This window comes from Ooceraea biroi, chromosome 7 (assembly GCF_003672135.1).
Source record: "Ooceraea biroi isolate clonal line C1 chromosome 7, Obir_v5.4, whole genome shotgun sequence".
In the NCBI taxonomy this organism is placed as follows: domain Eukaryota; kingdom Metazoa; phylum Arthropoda; class Insecta; order Hymenoptera; family Formicidae; genus Ooceraea; species Ooceraea biroi.
The window spans coordinates 12831481-12850114 of NC_039512.1; the positions used below are offsets into that span (position 1 = coordinate 12831481).

General features: G+C 40.1%; 4 protein-coding genes across 4 annotated transcripts; 2 read left to right on the plus strand and 2 right to left on the minus strand.

Moving 5' to 3' along the window:
- The first annotated feature begins 46 nt into the window (after positions 1 to 46).
- On the plus strand, positions 47 to 2533 carry LOC105279704 (pentatricopeptide repeat-containing protein 1, mitochondrial). Its single transcript, XM_011339643.3, has 4 exons — positions 47 to 340; positions 608 to 1842; positions 1933 to 2238; positions 2354 to 2533. Exons 1-4 carry the CDS (start codon positions 247 to 249, stop codon positions 2453 to 2455), a joined length of 1737 nt encoding a protein of 578 aa, XP_011337945.1. The 5' UTR covers positions 47 to 246; the 3' UTR covers positions 2456 to 2533.
- LOC105279703 (protein virilizer) lies at positions 2240 to 7882 on the minus strand. Its single transcript, XM_011339642.3, has 5 exons — positions 7497 to 7882; positions 7275 to 7387; positions 6760 to 7126; positions 3064 to 6691; positions 2240 to 2859 (listed from the first exon to the last, which is right to left on the minus strand). Exons 1-5 carry the CDS (start codon positions 7548 to 7550, stop codon positions 2570 to 2572), a joined length of 4452 nt encoding a protein of 1483 aa, XP_011337944.2. The 5' UTR covers positions 7551 to 7882; the 3' UTR covers positions 2240 to 2569.
- Positions 7883 to 8500: 618 nt separating this feature from the next.
- LOC105279702 (nucleolar pre-ribosomal-associated protein 1) lies at positions 8501 to 16171 on the plus strand. Its single transcript, XM_011339641.3, has 9 exons — positions 8501 to 9216; positions 9310 to 9898; positions 10040 to 10330; positions 10419 to 13797; positions 13943 to 14070; positions 14170 to 14379; positions 14643 to 14863; positions 14979 to 15378; positions 15751 to 16171. Exons 1-9 carry the CDS (start codon positions 8783 to 8785, stop codon positions 16033 to 16035), a joined length of 5937 nt encoding a protein of 1978 aa, XP_011337943.1. The 5' UTR covers positions 8501 to 8782; the 3' UTR covers positions 16036 to 16171.
- Positions 16172 to 16183: 12 nt separating this feature from the next.
- Positions 16184 to 17853, minus strand: LOC113562316. The gene is made up of 2 exons (XM_026971370.1): positions 17289 to 17853; positions 16184 to 16957 (listed from the first exon to the last, which is right to left on the minus strand). Exons 1-2 carry the CDS (start codon positions 17710 to 17712, stop codon positions 16209 to 16211), a joined length of 1173 nt encoding a protein of 390 aa, XP_026827171.1. The 5' UTR covers positions 17713 to 17853; the 3' UTR covers positions 16184 to 16208.
- Between the last annotated feature and the right edge of the window lie 781 nt (positions 17854 to 18634).

Consider the following 18634-nt stretch of genomic DNA (forward strand, 5'->3'; position numbering starts at 1 on the left):
TATATGGTGTCACGCTACATCTTCTGCAGGTAGTTGTTTGCCTTCATATTGCATATCTTGTGACTCTGTGAGACGGCCGCATTGTATGTTTTCAACGTGCGGTTAACCTCATTTTATCTCGTTGTACTCGATTCTACAATCTTAATTTGATGTAGTTTCATAGTATAATTTTTGTATTGTCAGTATTAAAAAAAAGAGAAATAAAGATATATTTTCTCTTCAGTTATCGCCATTTCTGTTTACAAAATGTTATATCAGAAACTTTTTACATCGGTCAAACTGAAAAACGTCGTTGGCTGTGTTAACGAATTTAATCAACTAGTTACACATAAAACACAATGTATGTAACAAAATAAATAATGTATAATTAATTCTAACTTTTTATAATTTTAAACTAATAAACTCAAGTAGTTTAACCTCCCTTATATTTTTGGAAACTAGAATGTGCGTTCACATTAATTTTTACTTTATCATATTTTCACTCATGACTGCTAAAAAAAAGAATAATTATATAGTTCTTGAACAAGTACTAAAAAATCAAGCGCAGAAACAGTTACCAAAATTAAATCTAAAGATTGCAAAACTAATTTTTAAAATTGTTACGCAGCATACAAGAATGAGCATTCGCAGCCCAGACTGCAGCTCTTAGCCAGTAGATACTGTACAGACCAAGCCCCAAAGAATGCCAATGTTTTTGGAGATATCTCTGGTAGGAAGTTTGAGCACTTTGAAATGGACGAGCTTGAGAAGAAGGAAGAAGAGTTCCAGGATAACGAAGCATCCGTTCCACGCTGGATGAAACACAGCTTAGGTCAATACGGCAAAATGATCAAGTCACACTTATCCAAGAACGACTTGAACTCTGCTATAAAAGTGCTCGATCTGATCAAGGAGAAACGAGACAAGCCTACTATGTATCTATACAATCTGTTGATACGAGGCTTTGCCAGGCAGGGTGACGTAAAGCAATGCTTCGGACTGTACAATAAAGCAAAGCAGCGTGGCCTGATACCAAACGCAGCTACGTACACGAGTCTGTTCAATGCATGTGCCGTGTCTGATAACAGCACGCTCGCTCTGAAACAGTTGAACGGGCTGCGGCAGTCGTTGTATGAGAAGCAGTTTCCACTGAACGATACGCACTACAATGTCATGGTAAAGGCGTACAGTTGGCACAAGAAGATCATCGAAGCGTTCCAATTGGTGGACGAAATGAGGGACAAGCGTATGCCTTTCGGAGAGAAGACATACAATTCTCTGCTTCACGCAGCGATCGCCGACAAGGAGGTTGGCCTGCGATACGCTCTGACCGTGTGGCACCTAATGCGTCGGTACAAAGTCAAGCCGACCGTGGCTACGTACAACTTGTTCTTGAGAGCGATCAGGGACACTAATCTGGGAAGCTTGAAGGTCAACACTGTCTTCATCGAGGGAATGGAGCAGACCAAGATTTTGTTGAAGGACAGTGAGAGGCCAGACTTACTGGCGTCCCCGCCTGTCTTGAGCAAGCTGCTGCCGTTAACAAGCAAAGAGCAAATGGTCACACAAGAATGCGTGAAGGATGTTGCACTGACGGACTCTGTAGACTTGAATGACGTGTTGATCAATAATCGTTTGATCCTATTTGGCGGTCTGGAGGGTTGGGTGGAGCGAATGGCCAACGACGACGTTAAACCCGATGCTAAAACCATCACACTACTCCTCGATCTAATTCCAAACACAGTGCTCGTGGAGAATCTTCTTATCACAATCGCGGAGAAGAATAAAGTTGAACTGGACATTGACTTTTACAATATGCTCATTAAAAGACGTAACATGCGCGGCGATTTCAAAGCTGCCAAGGTAAGTATAAATTAATATATATTATTATATAATTAATATAAATTTTCGATTCGTTTCTCGATGGTTGCGTGATGCAATATTATTATTTAGGAGGTAATAAGCATAACAGAAAGGAAAGAGCTTTCTCCAAATGTGATGACGTTCGGAGTCTTGGCGCTCGGTTGTCACGAGTCCAGAGAGGCCAAAGAGTTCCTGAGAGGATTAGACGCCTTCGGTTATAGGCCCAACGCTGTAATCATGAGCACTCTTATTAACAATGCTTGCCGCAAGAAAGATTTCGAATTACTGCTGTTCGTAATGAATTACATGAGGGAAAACAAAATAGAACCCAACGAGCAAGCCATCAACAACCTGAAAGAATTTTCACAAAACTTGTCAGAGATAGAAAAGCCCAGGGTACGTTGAAAAAATTTATTATAATTATTATCATAATTAATTTGTCGCTATTTCTAATAGTTATAAAGTAAAAAGGTAATGTACAAAAAATTTATATACGTGTGTTGTTTCGTAGGGAAAATACAGTCTTCGCAAAAAGAAGCGCCTGAAGAAGAACATCGAGGACTTCGAAGAACAGTATCCTAAGTGGCAAAAGATGATAAAAGATGATGAATAGTTCGTCACATGATGAAATGTTACTTTCGCAAAGTGGGAGAACTGTACATTGTTATAATATACGTAATTGATATGTGTATATACATAAATACGAAAAGAAACCGATATACGCGAGCTAACGATGATACGGTGGACGAGGCTCCTGCGTCCAAGGTCGACTTCTGGCTCCGCTGCTGGCGCGCGACGAACACGTTCCGCGGTTGCTGAGCTTGTTATATCCGGTGGGACCCGTCGGTTGCGCGCCGCACGTTTCCAACGCAACAAACTCGTCCACGTGAAGCGATGGCGGTCTCGAGGTGTTGGGCGGTCTTGATCGGAAAGGATCGGCTCCTCTGCCTACTCCTCCACCTACAGGGCCACCTCGCAACGAGTTGGCAAATTGTGTTCGACCTCTCACTGGTGTTACTGTAAAAACAAAAAAAAAACAATAGACGTGAAATTATTGAATCTTGAATGAAAAATGTTACACAATTGATCACGAAAGTGCGTGGTCTTTCTTGAATGGCCAAAAATTGTCCATCCCTTATCACTTTCTTCCGATATTTTATTTTTTCTAATATGAGGAAGCAGAAGGCAAGATGTATCTAATAAATTCTTGAAGGATCTTACCAAATGGCTGTTTCGTCTTGACCATTGGTGAAGCCTGCTTCTCAGACCTATTTTCTTGATCTTCATTTTGCGACTTCGATTGCAGAGGTTGAGTAGCATCATCGGGAGGTGTTTTGGAGCACAAGTTCTGCGCCTCCGCCAATAAATTAAAGTCAGCGGGCAGTAACTCGGCAGCGAGTGCCAGTAGATCCACCGTGTTCTCAGCTTGCGTTTGATTAGTCGTTGCAAACGAGAACTTTTTCGATCGAGCTGGACTGCTGCTGACCGCGCCGGAGCATCTTTGTGAAAACTGGCTCAATAGAGCTTCTGGTGTGGGCAGCAACGGTTCCAACATTTCCGGGATAGGTTCCTTCTCTTCTTTTTCTTCGGCGGTTCTCAGAGTTTCCACTAGTTCCTCCGCGCTTTTTAGCTTTTCTAAGGGATGATTGTTCTTCTCCCACGAGATCAAAAATGCCAACTGCTGCGTGCGTAAATGCAAAGATCTTTCCGACTCGGAAGCGATCAAATTTTCCAGAAAAGTTATGGTCAATCTCGCAACGGAATTCGTCTCGGGCTCTTCCAAGCTGGACACGTGGTCTAATAATGCGCGCAAGGCACCGGGATTGTTCTCCAGGCAGCTCTTCACATGATACAGTCCGTAGTTGTGATTGCTGAGAGACAAGAGAATGTGCAGGGTGCTCTCTATCACATCCAGCTGGAACTTTGTACTGGTCGCTAAGATCTCGATGAGAGCGGCGAGGATGGAAAGCAGAGGTTCCTTGCTAGGCACTGAATGCGTCAGTTTCTTCTCGAAAGACTCGTTATCTTCTTGTACCAGACTGAGACTGCAGTCGCACAGAGTTTCGAATATGTTTAGGATCTCGTATTGTACACGGACGTTGCCACTGCTCTTCAAGGTGGAGCACATCATCTCAATGACAGGCGGATACTTCTGATCTGATTTTACTTGTGCTCTGGACGCCGGACTCGTCAGAGTTAGTAACGTAGCCTTCATCGGCGCGTGTCTGGCCAGATCACTGATTAAAACGAGAATAGGAACGTTATTCTCCAAGGGAGTGGCGGCTAAAATACCGTCCAAGAGACATCTCCCGACTAAAAGGGCCGTTGGTGCTGCCAGGTCGCTCAGCTGCTTGCAAACTGTAGACAAAAGGAGCAAGACCTCGGCATTCCAACTGGCGCAGAGTAGTCGGAGAGTTTCGGTGAGGTTTCCCGCCTGAGCTTGAAGATGCGCCGACCAAAGCTTCCTCAGGCCCAGGATTCTCGTCGCGTCCTCAGTGGCAGTCTCCTTCGGCGTTAGAACAGGCGGTAGTAGACGAGTCAGCAATTTTAGACCAGGTACAAAGTTACAGGGTCGCAGGGAAACCATCTTCAGCACCTCGCCCAGCATCTGGGTCCATAATGACTTGGCCACATTGCCGGAACCATCGGAATCCACGGCCTGCGTGAATACTAGCAGTGTCCCCACAATTTCCTCGGACAGAGTTCGCACCATAAGATTGTCAGATGGGATAGCCTCGATCAGGGAGTAGATTCCGAGCAACGGAACAACCACTGTGAGATCCTTGAAGTCTGTCGCCATGCACTTGACGAGCTGCTCGAGCAGCGCCCTGGTCAGCCTCACGCAGGGAAGCAACAGGGCAACTAACGCCATGCCCCTACGACCAGTCAAAGCAGCACGATGAAGGAACGGTTGCTCGTAGAACTCGGATACGTTTGCCATCACGCTGACTAAGGCAGTGAGACCGTCAGCGGCGAAAAGCTGGGTCAGGGCGTTTCTGTATTTGAGTTCAATATATGGCTCCAAGGGATCGACGTCGTTATTCGATAGAAAGATGAGATAATGCAAGATTCTGCAGGCGGTGATCAGCTGACCGGGAAGCGACGCGGCTTTCTCCGCGCTCTTTCTAATAGTCGTTACCAGTGAGGAGACGTCATTGTAGTCCCAATGAGAAGCCTGGGCCGCAGTCGTCAAGTATGACGTCACATCTCTGAGTACAGCATGCTCGCGAGACTTGCTCAGCATCAGCTCCGCGTGATTTTGAAGGATTTCCACCTTGTCGGAATAACGGACAACCGCGGAGATCACCTCAGCAGCGAACTCGCAGAGATTGGAATCCGACAGGTAAGGGATCAGAGTATCCATAAAGTCGCCCAGGGGTAAGACCGTAAGAAGCGCACGCAGGCCATCGGGAAAAACCAGGAAAGAGTGCAGCTTTTTCAGGACTGTCCAGTCGGAATCCTGTTTCAGGCGAATCAGACACTGCGCAACTTGAAGACGCCACGCTAGAATACAACCAGCACCTGGTAATTCATATTTCAGGACCTTCAACGTGAGTCGGACTACCTCCGCCTCTTTCAGTAAGTAGCACAGGCCCTCTTTCGTGTCGGAGAGATGTAGCAGGAAGTGGCGGATTAACTTGTTCAATTTAAAACTGCAATTCGGAGAGGACAATGTCAGCAGAAGATGACGAGCTAGTTTATGATACTCAAAATAAGCTACAAAGTGAGCGCGAGGATTGCGAGAATGCTCTCGCTCGAATTCCATCTGTGCGCCAGCCGGCAACTGACGTTTAGGCTGCGCCATCAGCGTCGGTGCGCACACGTAAGTGTTCATCAGTTCTGCTAAACCAATCTCATCGAATTCTCTGATTTCCTCCAGATACTCGTACACGTGGATCTTACGGAGGATCGAGCTGAGAGCGTACTTGAGTCTGGCCAGCGTCGTGTCGAGCATCATCAGCGCGTTGTTATACAGATTGTTTCTCGAGCTGAGGAATTCTTGTACAATTATTGGACTTATCAGCGCGGCGTCTAGGGCTCTCAGAGCAGAAAGTTTCACTGGCAACGCCACATTCTCGCGCATGCAGAGAGACAGCAACTTGGACGGGGCCTCGACTTTCAATAAGATCTCCGGGCCCTTCGACAATCGGCAAAGAGCCTCCGCCAAGCGAACTCCCACCTTCACGTGACGCATTTTGTACGCCGGCTGTGGCTGAGCCCTAGCGAGCTCCATATCCAAACCAGCATTTACAATGTTGGTCAAGTCGATGTCATCCGCGTTAGAATCGAACGGGCCCAATATGGCGCATAAAGTCTCACAGTTGTGAACGAACGTTTCCTTCTCCTGACCTGACGCGTTGTGGAAATGCGAGACCGACTTGGACAGAGATTGTAGGATCTCTCTCATCTTCAATAGGCTCTCATGACTCATTTGGGTGTTGTCCAAGTTCTCCAGCTTCTCCAAATTAAGCAAGTCAGGTGGCACCAGTGCGTATATCTCATCGGTCTGCGAAGATTCACTCTCGAATTCGGTTGTAGACGGGATATCATCGGTCATTATGTCCTCGTCCGACAATATCGGCTCGAAGGGCTCGCCAGTTTCCGGTTCGCCGGTTTCCTGCTGCTCCGCTTCTTCCTCTTCGGCGGAAATGGATTCTGGACTTAGAGAGATCAGAGATTCTGTAGGCGGAGACGAAGGTCGTTTTGCCGGCTTTTCGCCTGTAGCGGATGCTTCTTCTTCCCATTGTCCCGATTCCGTTTTTCCCGTGTCCGATGTGGATGTCCTGGTTGGTTCCACTACTTGGATTGGTTGAACCGGAGGTGGTGGAGTAACAGTTACACATGTTTCCTATTGATAATAACACAGATGTAATTCAAACCTGAATTTAGACATCAATATTATTTAAATCTGCTTACCGATGAGTTTGTTTGATGCTGATTTTCATAATACCATTCAGATTGCTGTTCAGAAGATATTTGTGCAGTACTTTCAGAATTTTCTTCCAATACGTTGACACAGGTAGTGGACCCAGCTGCTGAACTGATCACTTCTTGAGGATTGTTTAACGATTTGGTCAACGTTCCATATACCGCCAGTGTTATGGTCGTGTACCATCCTCTCAAGACTAATCCGTCGGTTGGTATTTGCTTCCGCTCACATTCCAATTGGATGTGAATATTCTGTTTATATTCTAAACCACCCAAAAACTCAAAAGTAGAAGCTCCAGGTTTGCTGAGATCGTTTACAAAAAATTCTATTTCGAACTGGGAAGGATTAGTTGCACTGTGAACAGATAACAGGTTTTCCTGTACTCTTTACATATTTATTACTATTACATACTTCAATGTTGATATCATGTTTTAAAAATCAAAAATATATCTTTTTAAGATACTTGTATAAAATTTAATAACAAGATGTTAATGTTATTTACCCAAGTCGTACTCCTCCTGGAAAGTCTGCTTGCACTCGGGCACCCAATGGAATTATTCTTACTTCGCTGATGTAAACAGGTTTTGGAAATTGTACCAGATCCAAATTCAATTCCTGAAATTTTTTCAATTTTTTTATTTACATAAAGTTTTAACGAAGTCAATAGAAAATAACATTTCTTTGTGGTTTAATATTTATTGTTATTTAACTGACGTAAACTAACCTCTGAGATATCATGCGAGAATGTGTCAAAAAATAATAATTCGATGTTGTCCATGTTTCCATATAAATTAGATTAATTTAAAAATAATATTTAATCTTTTATAATAAACTTGGTGTCCTCATTTTCTTGTCCATTTTATTCATCTATTTTGTTACGTGATCTTCTTTTAATTGATATTACATTTGTATCTGATTAACACATTTTTATATGTTATGTAATTCACTGAACAGTCTGAAAAGAATATCCTTTTTTTATTAAGAGATGTTTCACAGATAAAACTATGTAATAACGTTCATGGATAAATATTGGACGTAGAAGTAAAGAGCAACTAAAGTAAGGTTAAACTACTCAAGCATAAAGCCTTGCGTCCACGTCGTGGACTCCACGATGCTAGAAATCGAGATCTCGATCCGAGAAATGTGTGGCCAATCATCAACTTGCAGCATTTCATTTCAGCTATATCGATTGGTCGATCGATTTAGTGTTTACATCTTTGTCACGGCCTTTAGAATACGTGAAAAAGATAAAATAATACAGATTCTAATTGCAGTAACTTTGACGATTTTCTCGTTTTACCACTATTATCTATCTAAAATTCAATAACATCCAATGTAGGCATCTGTATTTTCAAATAGATAAAAATAATTACTTTCAATTAGTTTCAAAAAATTCCGCTACGCGTCTCCACTGTTTGTGACGTGTAGCGAGCGTATATTTATTTGATTGGTATGCTACATTTACGGCAGTTTTAACGCACGAGGAACTATTACAACATCTCGGTTTAGGTGAAAATATATAAAGATGCTGACTTTATTTAATACAGACTAGTACTGCTTAATTAATGCACGTGTGACTTATCGCGCGAGCAATTAGCTTCTCTTTGTTCTCTGATTCCTTCCAAAGCTCTCCATCTCGGTATTCGTGCTGCCCTCTCATTGGTCGGGCTAGTTCTGCCTTGTACTCCTTAGATGCCGCCACAGACGAAAATGTGAGGTAGTAGTATAAGTCAACAGTTAATCAGACGCAGTGTTTCTTTCCAATTAATTGAAGAGAATGTTGAAAGCATGCACTATTGTTTACTATTTTGTGAGGTAAAACGATACAAAGCAATCTCAACAAAAGAATTTATTAATTACGAAACACGGAATTGTATCATATAATTTAAAACAAATTGATGACACGAAGTAATTTATTATCCAAAGTTAAAACCAAGTTCGACTTAGGTTAGAGTGAAAAGGTTAGGTTTAAATAGCATGGTAGCACGCGGGTGATGCACGTGCGACTGCATGATGGATGCGACCGGGAAGCACGTGCTCTGCAAGCCGAAAAAAGCACAAAAGCGATCCTTGCAAGATGAAGATAAAGTGCCGAGGAAGAAGACAAAGCTCAACGGTGTTGTTAAGGAGGAAATCGAACATAATGCATCAGGAGAAAATATAGTTCCTAAAGAAAGTAGTACAGAAGCCGCTGTTTGCAGTGACAGACAGGACGAACTTAATGGTAAATCTCTGAGAACGTTATTGTCCTCGTCCAATGGCTTCGATGCTCTGAGGAAATTCGTGACGATATGCAAGGAGAACAAGGAAAGGAATCTTGCAGCAGAATATCTGCTTGCTGGTGGCAGTGTACTGGAAGTCCTGAGACTGTTGGACTCTGCAGAGAAGAAGAATATCTCTAATGCCATCACCGTCTTCTCTGCAATCAATATTTTACTCATGAGGTATGCTCACTAAGATTTTCTTTGTTTTCTATTATTTCTTCTTTTCTATTTTTCTTTTTTTAATTGCTTGATTATATTTTTTTTTGTGTGTAGGATTTTGGCTGAATATCCTCAGTACCAAAATAGTGCGATAGAGGCTTGTCGTTATCTGTTGAATTCGTACATGTCCATCGTACATTCCATGTTCTCGAGCCAGAGTAATGTCAGGCAGCGCAAAGTGGTGTTGAAGCTGCTCACAGCAATAGTATCTTTGGACAGTAACCTGTCTAATGAGTTGCTGACTCATCTGTCACTGCAGCAGCAAGCTTTAGAAAATCTAGTGCATCATACCAAGCCCACAGATCCACAGAGTGTTAGGACATGCTTCATACACTTTGTCTTAGCGTTTCTTGTGGACAGAAACACGACGGTGATCAGAACGCTGTTGGATAAGCATCATCTGCTTTCTTGCATCTTCTCAGGTTTGGTATACGATTCAAAAATGATTATTAGCCTGGTTCTGTCGACCATCAAGATGAACGTGCTTGAGAACACGAGTATCAGCAAGACGACAAAGTTGCACATGTTCAACACTACAGCCGTGTCGAACTTGTTGTCGCTTTACGACTGGAAAGGTCCTAACAACTGGCGCAAGAATAAAAGTAGTTGTAGCGAGAGTGAAGAGTTCCTAGAAGATAAACAGGTAAATTATCAGAATTCTTAACAAACAGCAATTTTTAACAATTAAATTTGATGAATGAATGTTAAAGTATATATAATGTTCTTATCGCTGTTGATATTCTTGTTACTACTTTTGTTTTTATTCTTCCTGGTTGTAATTCAGGTTGTTAACGACATAGTTCATGAGTTCTTAATTGTTCTACTGACCTCACATCGCTATGGAGTTATCTTTCACGACCGAACGCTAGGTTCGCGAAACAAGCACAATCAGCTGGTGTATACGGTTCTCCAGAACCTGGAGAAACCGTGGGAACGCGAAAAGTCATCAGATCTGGTCATCAGGATAATGGGAGCCTGTCCGGATCTGATTCGTTCACAGTATAGCGCCATCGAGCCGTTTCTCGAACCCCGAGTGTCACCCAAGTGGATTTCCCTTTTGAGATTCGTTAACAAGGTGAAGTGAAGTACGCGCATTGTACTGCGATGATAACGTTTTGTACACCACTTATTGTGTTGATTTATCGAATTTCTTTATTTTGCAGATAATTGAATCGATTGATCCCACCGGCTGCATAAGAAACTACTCTCTGGAACTAAATGCAAAGAACTTGATAAGCATTTTATTGTCTTTGACAGTCCCAAATATGATTGTGAGGGGTGCCATTCTGCCAGGATTAAGTCACGATAGTCTCTTGGTCAGACATGAGGCGTTGGCTCTTTTATTATCGATGATTTGTCAGTTGAAAACCATTTCCTTGGCCGCAAAAGAGTTTTACAAGACAAATGCGGTTAAAAGGCAGATAACAGATTTCATTTTGAAGGTCGTTCCTAATTTAGATATCATCCTACGAACATGGAATCGTGCCTTCGAAGCCAATGCCGATATGGAGATCCCAGAAAGCGCAGAGAACGTTCAGAATCCAGAACTGATGGATCATCTTGACATCATCCTGAACATTCTTCATTTGTACAAGGATGTGTGCCCAGAACTGTTAGACGGCCTGACAGATTTGCAACCAAAGATGCTTCTGTCTAGCTTAAATAGTCTCCAAGATGAAAGTGATGAAGAAGCAAATATAGAGAAGTTAAGCTCCATGAAAGTCAAGGCAATACAGTTCTTGCTCGTCCTGGATTCCACTATCTTTGCGCCTAGAGAAAGGACCTTCAAGGAAGCTCTTCTCTTCTTGATATCCCTCATTCGTCGAGAAACACCATCGGAAAGTTGCAAAGCTGCTAGAATGTTGTTAAACGCGACAGGTTTGTTCGAAAATTGCGACGATCAGTTGGATATCTGGATCAACGGTTTCTCGGTAATAACTGAGCCTAAAGAAAACGAGGAGTTGGCGCAATGGTTTATGTCTGTTATGAAAAGTGCCATTAGACACACTGACAAATATATAAACAGCATGACGCAAGCGGAAGCAGCATTAAATGAGCAGTGTTTGGCTAATCTTGATGTTAAAACAACAAAAGACATAATTAACGAACTCTTCGAAAAGGCCAACAGAATCTCTAGTCCTTGCGAGAAGGATGTTTCCACGACGTCTGTAATTAATGGACAGTTCAATGTTGATGCAAAAGACAATAATGTAATTAACGATACCTTTAACAGAGCCAATCAAATAAAGTCGAAAGGCGCTAAACATACTGAAACGTACGTGATTCAGAGAAACGAGCAGGGTTCCAAGTCTCATATAAAAAAGGTGGGAGATGTAATTAATCAGTTGTTTGATAAGGCAAAACCCAATAGGTTTCCTTTTAATGGCCTTCTTCATGGTAAAGCTTCTCCTCCGTGTTTATTTAATGGACAAGTAGTTGATCTTGAGGCAAAGAAAACTGATGATGTAACTGATCATTCCTTCGACAATCTTGACGAGGAAAGCCTTCCTCACAGAATGCAAGTTTGTACATCCGTGTCACCGCTCTTGTGTTGCGCACTTCATAAAGCAAATAAGCAAGATTGCTCCGCCACGATTGTAGCGTATGTATCCTACGTACTGGTCCACACTCTGCACCATCAAGTTGCTCCGGATCTGTTGATCCATTTAGCAACTGATTTAACCAGCTTGCCGGTTTATAAATATTTGCAAGGTTGGTCAAGCAACGGTCGGCCAATTCCCTTGAAGAATAAATTTCAATTTCTACAATTATTGCACAGAACAAGCAATGCGTTACTGGCAGATTCTGAGATGGATGTGACTGAGGTTTTCAAAACGTCTGATAACAACTGTTCGACATGCTGCTTCAAGTATGACAATAAAGAAATCGTCATTAATCACTCCTTATCTTTACATGACGTCAAGGTTTTATGGAGGATGACGGTGTTTTATTTAGCGCAGCTGGCACAGCGAAGAATTTTGAAGCAGATTCAAAACGAGAATTGCAAGCTCATGCTAGTGTCTCTATTAAACATTATACAATCCGTGAATCAAAAGAACATGAAATACGTCACAATAGTTGAAGAAAATGCAAAATATATCTTCACTCATCCCATCTTGCTGCATTATTTTTCACCATTTTGTGGGGAAGCCTCAAGAGACTCAATAGAAGGTATGATCACTAAAACTATTTTAGATATCTGTGAGACCGTCGTTCATTTGCACGAAACGACAAATGGTAGTACGACAATATATAACATGTTCTTCGCATTTAGAGAAAAGTATCTTATGCAATTAAGAAACATTATGGAAAAAGATTCTCTAAAAGCTTGCAGCAATAATTATAATGTTGCCATTGCATTACTAAAAATATTACAATTGAGAACATCAAATATCGCAAATTTACTGCTCGCTTTAACGAATCTAGAAAGTACCGCATTTATCTCGAACAACGAGCCAGGACGAAACCAGTCCATATTCGGATGTATTGTTCCAATATTGCTTGACATGTATTGCGACAACGAATCAAAGTTACATCACGGTCAATCTAATGCATTGAATGATCAGTTCGTAAAGAAGCTAAGTTTGCATTTGGTGCACCTAAAATCCAATAGCCACATAGAAAGGTGGGAGCAATCCTTGACGAACTACTTGTCAATCTTTCCACGCAATATTGCCGGCATCAGCTCTGACACTTTTGTTTCGTTGTTGGAAAGAGGTATTACTAGATCCACGGTCCAGCTGGTAACGATCTTGATCAAGAGAAATATCAAACTGATTCCATCACTGGTGAAATACTTTTTCCAGGGAAACAATGCGAAGCAAGCGGATGTTGTCCAATTGTTTCCAATACTCGGTTGTAATTTGAAAGATAAATGGAACAAAAAAAAATTCCTCCAGACTCTTTGCCATCATTACAGCAACGATATCGCCGCATATTTATCTGAGCCAGGAAATCCCGTTCCGTGGATTGAGGAGAACACGGCGGCAATTGTTTACCTGATCGAGAACACTTTCGATCTTGCTCTATGCGAAAAAACTTGCAACACTATTTCCCAGAGCGGTGATAAATTGGACATGGTGTCTACGTGTTTCGTGCATTTGTTGGAAAGTCTGTACAAGAAATACGAAGAAAGTTTGGTAACGGTGAAGGACAAGGCTTTAAGCGACCTGATACAAATATTGCTTCATATAATGACTTTAACGTTGAAGAAGGAGGCGAAGAACCTGAAAAAAATTAAAGTTTTGTGCGAAAAACTCGACAACGCAGTGGCTTGTTTAAGAAAGACTAAACCTGATTTTATCCTTAGTTCATTGAGTAAGAGTTACTCGTGGTCGCAGTATACCAGATTTTCTTTGAAATTGGGTCTGAAAGATGCTAAGAACGATGAGACCCAGTCGAGCATATTGAAGACTTTAAGTAGTCTATGTGATATCGCATACGCAGATAATATCGAAGACGAGTACGCGAAGACGTTATTCGAAATGGCAACGTCCCATTCGGAGTTTGTTAATGTTATGCTAGGATCTTCTATTGTTAAGGGTGAGTTTGCTTGCACAGCACATTTCATTGTCTACACCAAGATATAAGAAGAGATAAAATTGTATGATTTATATGATCTTTTAAAGTATTTCTGCAGGAGTGTACAAGCTATTTCAGTAATTATTCAAATACTTTCCAATTACAGGCGATTTGATTGAACTACTGAGGATACTTATTCGAAAGAATCATTCAGTAATATCTGCTTCGCACGTGGCCCTTTACCTCGCGGCTTACAACGCTACTCTCAGTCATATTGATCAACGCATTTTGCAGGTAATAATTGCAGTGCACAAGATACATATGTATCAAATTTATCGTTTAATGCATGTTGCAATTATATTAATGTAATGTAATTAATGTAATGTATTTTAGATTCTTCAGCATTATGAATCTCATGGTGTCAAACTCCAACAGTATTGGCCGTACTTATGGGGAAGCGCAGCAGCATCACATTACGCTGTAAAGGGAGAGACGGAGACAGCCCTTTGGAGACAACCCTCCACCACCGAGATTTTTAACTTGTTCGACAAGGATATCGTTAAAAATACCATAAAAGACTATCCCATACGCAGGACTTTGAAGGTATTTATTAATAAAATATTTTATTTTTCCGAAAGCAATGGTAAATTTATCTCTTAAAAACTTTAACTTTCCGACATCATTAGATTAAAATATTGTACATTTTATAATTTCTTTCTTTTTTAATAAAGTTCGTATAGATTTGTCGCAAGCAGAATTATATGTAAGAAAAAAAATACCGGCAGTAGAACTTTATGTTGCATGGATCTTTCATTTTTATCGAATTTAATAATGTTAAAAATATTTAAATATTCTTTTTTCTATAGGATGACGAGTTACACGAGAACAGCAACGTATACGACCCCGCGTTTTACTTGCCATTGCTGTGCTCACTATTAGCGGAGAATAATATCGTTGCGTGCTATAAAATAAATCAGAACGGTGTGTTAGCGTTGGTGCTCATTGCGTGCTGCAGCAGTTCAAGCGACGTTCGGTTGGCAGCATATACCGCCCTCTCCAGATACTACTTTCACCTGGAAGCGTCCAAGTACGATAGCAATCTCAATAAATAACGGATTATCACGCAGCGAGATCGCAGCAATTTAGAAATCAAATTTAAAGTGCTCCTAAGGGTTCCTGATTTAAATTTTCTTATTTGCCAGGTCTAAAGACAAGTTGTTATGGATGCGTCTGCTTGACGCTTTAAGAAATGGCGTTAAACTGTCCTTAAACTGCCCATTGAAGGACATTCGCCTGAGCTGTCTGACCGCTACCTTCCTGGCCAGAGCGTCGTTGATCGCCAGCCAACCCCTACATCCGCTTTACTCGCCACTGCACACCTTTCTGATGGCCAAACCGGCGCTGGATTTGACCACCATACCCGAATTGCTGCAGCTGCTCCACAGTCCGCACGTGGAGCACAAAGCACACCGGCACTGGATCCTGAAGAACATTCGGGACGGCATGAAAGAAGAGGGCGACGTGGACGTAGCTCTGAAGTGCATGTTGTTCAGGATGCTTCTAGATTTTCATACTTGTATATTATCGGACGCTAAGAGCAAGGTAAGCTCTAAATAACTATGTATTTATACATTGGATTATTTTTATAATTTATTAGGTCCACAAATTAATTTGTTCACGGGAAAAATAGACTAATGTAACATAACATCTTAATATTAGCATTGCAGAGCATAAGTGTTAATTAATTTTTTATATAATATAATTAATTAATTTTCAGACCTAATAATCGTAATAAAATTAGAAAAGAATAATTTTGAGATTCCGTGGCCATGCAATTAACTATTTACGTATCTATGTTGATCGGATAATTTGAGTAGATTTTATCTTTAAACAAGCTCTTTTAAATCCTCGAATCATAGATATTTTTAATCGATTTATCGACATAAACTAATTATTTTCGATATTCGTTTTCAGCAATTGATCTTGGAGGTCATTGCCTCTACCACGAAGATTTCCAAAGCTTCGGTGCTTCTTATACGAGGGTATGGTGTGCTTCCGTGGCTACACAAGGTTGTTAATCAGTTGGACACTTGTGAGACGGAAATAGATACCGTCATCACCATAATCGAAAATTTATTGAACAACCTGAGTGCCTTAACGGAGGATACTACGCGTTACAAGTTCTTGTTGTTTAGTATCCTCTCGCAATTAAAGGAGTCTTCAAGAAACAACCAAATGAGGTTTCTCTCATCCAACTAAATTTTCTGTGACTGAAATAAGATGGATACCTATTCAGAGATGTAAGTATTGTAAAAGAGTGAAAATGCGCAGCGAAACGAACATATGTATGATATGTATGATTTTCCTGTGAAATAAACAGTACTCTTTAATTCGATTAGTTTACATGTTTATTTTTTTGTTTTACACGCGTTTTATTGCTCAATTTTTCCGTAAAAGAGATATTTCCCCAAAAAGGGATAAAACGTGACTACAAAAACGTCTGCATCTGGCATGCACATTTTATTTTGATGATGTCTCATCACTAATATTACTGTTAAGAAATCTTTTTTCTCTTGTCTCGAAATCCCATCGCAGTCATATAGTTTTGCTTTCGGTAAAGCAGCACGATATGGTTTGACTGCTGCTTTCAGAATTTCGGTTGATATCTCCTCTGATACCGACTCCTCAGGTGTATTAAGCTTCTCCATAGCATTTTGCGCTTGTTGAGTACTCAAGGCCAAATGGGCAACTAGATTTTGATCATTTCGAGACAAGAAACCAGTTCTTCGTTTTCCAGTTGATCTTGCGTAATTTTCGACACTATCAAGATTTCCAGTCGCATGAGGGTGTGAAGCGTGACCTCTAGGATGTCCTAGATATCTACAATTTTCACACAATACATTTTGTGAATTATCGAGAATTATCGCGGCATCTCTGGGCGAGTTTCCATTGTAACGGGCCCCGCCAATCATTAATGTTATTCCATCATTTCCTTTCAACCGGATGATCTCGTCCACCTGACAAGCCAATTCCTGAAGATTGCGCTTCAATTTTAGTACTAATTGTTCACGCAGTTTTGATGGATCCTGTCCGGTCTGAGAACCAATTACGGAGAAGAGACAGCTGTTTAAATCAACGATGGTGTCGTCAGGATCCTTGCCGTGTCTCAAAGTCCAGTGACCTAGGGAAGGATTAGGAAATTTTGGTGGGATGAAAAATGAGATAGGATAATAACTACGATAGAATTAGGAAAGTTATAATTTTGTGGAATGCTTTCACAAAGAAAACCTGATAGAGGAAAGATCTTATTTTGCTAAAAGAAATTATATTATCTGACAATCATTATACATTGCGATTATTAAAATAAAATATTTTTCAAAACTGACACATCATTTTTTTCAAGATACTAATGAGTTTCTGAGAAAAATGTTTGGAAATGGAAAATTTAGTAAAGGAGATTTCGGCATTACGAATCAACTGCTAAAATTGATACAATTGAATTGAATTGTCACCTATCTGCGTGTGTTTTGAGTCTATTGGGTGATATTCGACATCTATGGGGCGTCCTTTCTTTTCTTTCCCGACAATTCTGTTTAAACTACCATCGTAGTTCCATATTTTGATTGGTTTCCCAATTATGTCACTTAGGATGGTGATATGTAGTAAACCAGCTGACCCATAACGTTCCAGATCTTGGATGATATTTCTCACGCATTTAATTCCGCGAGTTCGTTCTTCATTTGCGCAACAAAAGTTGCGACTGGGTGATCGAATTCCATGCATCGTTTTATCGCGAATTTGCCAAGTTTGGGCCAGGATTTTTAAAAGTAGTACTACATAGAAAGAGATAGCCATTATTAAACCGATTCTTCCAAATTGTTCAAACTTCTTCAGTTTGTTGCATTTTAAGATTAAATTACTTTTATAATATAACATAGAAAAGATAAACTTTTGTAGGTAATAATAACAAAAATGAAGATAGATATTACTGACATTGTTTTAAACATAAACATTTTTGGAAGAAATTAATTTGCGAAAATAAGAAAGGTAATGAATATAATGGATGGAAAGAATTTCTAGACTTTTTATATTCACTTACCATGCCAGACTTATGACGCCCACTTTAATGCAACAAATTCATTGTTTTTGGAATTAGTTAATTTATTATATTAAAATCTCATTTTGAAAAATAAGCCTCCCTCCCTCAGTAATATCAACTTTCGTTGAAGCATATTTATAGTATTATGGAATTACATCTTCCAATTTAGTTGCGTTTTCTGCTTGTATTCCCATTTTGATCTTTCGAGGAGTAAAATCTATCAAAATATAATTAGCAAATTTATAAAACTTTGAAATATAGAAAAGACAATGTGGAAAATTTATGTGTTACTTACTTACAATTTTGATAAAGATTTTAATTTATTTCTTTTTTTTTACTTGAAATTTTCTGTATTTAGATGACATGATTCAAATAGTTGAATCAATTTTTATTGATTAAATTTTGATTTGTAATTGTTTTCATAACATTCGCTGCATTTCATGACGATTTTCTGTTGATTACATTTTCGTAATTAACTTCGCGCGTATCAATACTTTTACATCAAATATTAAATTTCTATAGATTTAATATTTGTTATAATTGTTTGTTAATTAAATTTCATACTAATAAAGATTTTATGCAATATTTCACAAATATATTTCTGTGTTTAAACGTAATTTGCAAAATTATCCTTGATTGATAAACTATCCTACAAAATTAATTTTTATAAAAACACAGGAAATGCATTTTTCTATCAATTACGTGCGTACATCAATTTGACTATTAGTTACGCCATTGGCTGATACATAACAGATTCAT

What these genes read in the sequence shown, in the direction of transcription:
- LOC105279704 (XM_011339643.3), top strand. Translation starts at nt 247, where the DNA reads ATGTTATATCAGAAACTTTTTACATCGGTCAAACTGAAAAACGTCGTT. An exon ending in AGTTACACATAAAACACAAT is followed by an intron (nt 341 to 607) that starts GTATGTAACAAA and finishes ATTGTTACGCAG; the next exon opens with CATACAAGAATGAGCATTCG. An exon ending in GCGATTTCAAAGCTGCCAAG is followed by an intron (nt 1,843 to 1,932) that starts GTAAGTATAAAT and finishes ATTATTATTTAG; the next exon opens with GAGGTAATAAGCATAACAGA.
- LOC105279703 (XM_011339642.3), bottom strand. Translation starts at nt 7,550, where the DNA reads ATGGACAACATCGAATTATTATTTTTTGACACATTCTCGCATGATATC. An exon ending in TCTCGCATGATATCTCAGAG is followed by an intron (nt 7,388 to 7,496) that starts GTTAGTTTACGT and finishes AAAAAATTTCAG; the next exon opens with GAATTGAATTTGGATCTGGT. An exon ending in AGCATCAAACAAACTCATCG is followed by an intron (nt 6,692 to 6,759) that starts GTAAGCAGATTT and finishes TATTATCAATAG; the next exon opens with GAAACATGTGTAACTGTTAC.
- LOC105279702 (XM_011339641.3), top strand. Translation starts at nt 8,783, where the DNA reads ATGATGGATGCGACCGGGAAGCACGTGCTCTGCAAGCCGAAAAAAGCA. An exon ending in ATCAATATTTTACTCATGAG is followed by an intron (nt 9,217 to 9,309) that starts GTATGCTCACTA and finishes TTTTGTGTGTAG; the next exon opens with GATTTTGGCTGAATATCCTC. An exon ending in AGGATCTTCTATTGTTAAGG is followed by an intron (nt 13,798 to 13,942) that starts GTGAGTTTGCTT and finishes TTCCAATTACAG; the next exon opens with GCGATTTGATTGAACTACTG.
- LOC113562316 (XM_026971370.1), bottom strand. Translation starts at nt 17,712, where the DNA reads ATGTTATATTATAAAAGTAATTTAATCTTAAAATGCAACAAACTGAAG. An exon ending in CTCAAAACACACGCAGATAG is followed by an intron (nt 16,958 to 17,288) that starts GTGACAATTCAA and finishes ATCCTTCCCTAG; the next exon opens with GTCACTGGACTTTGAGACAC.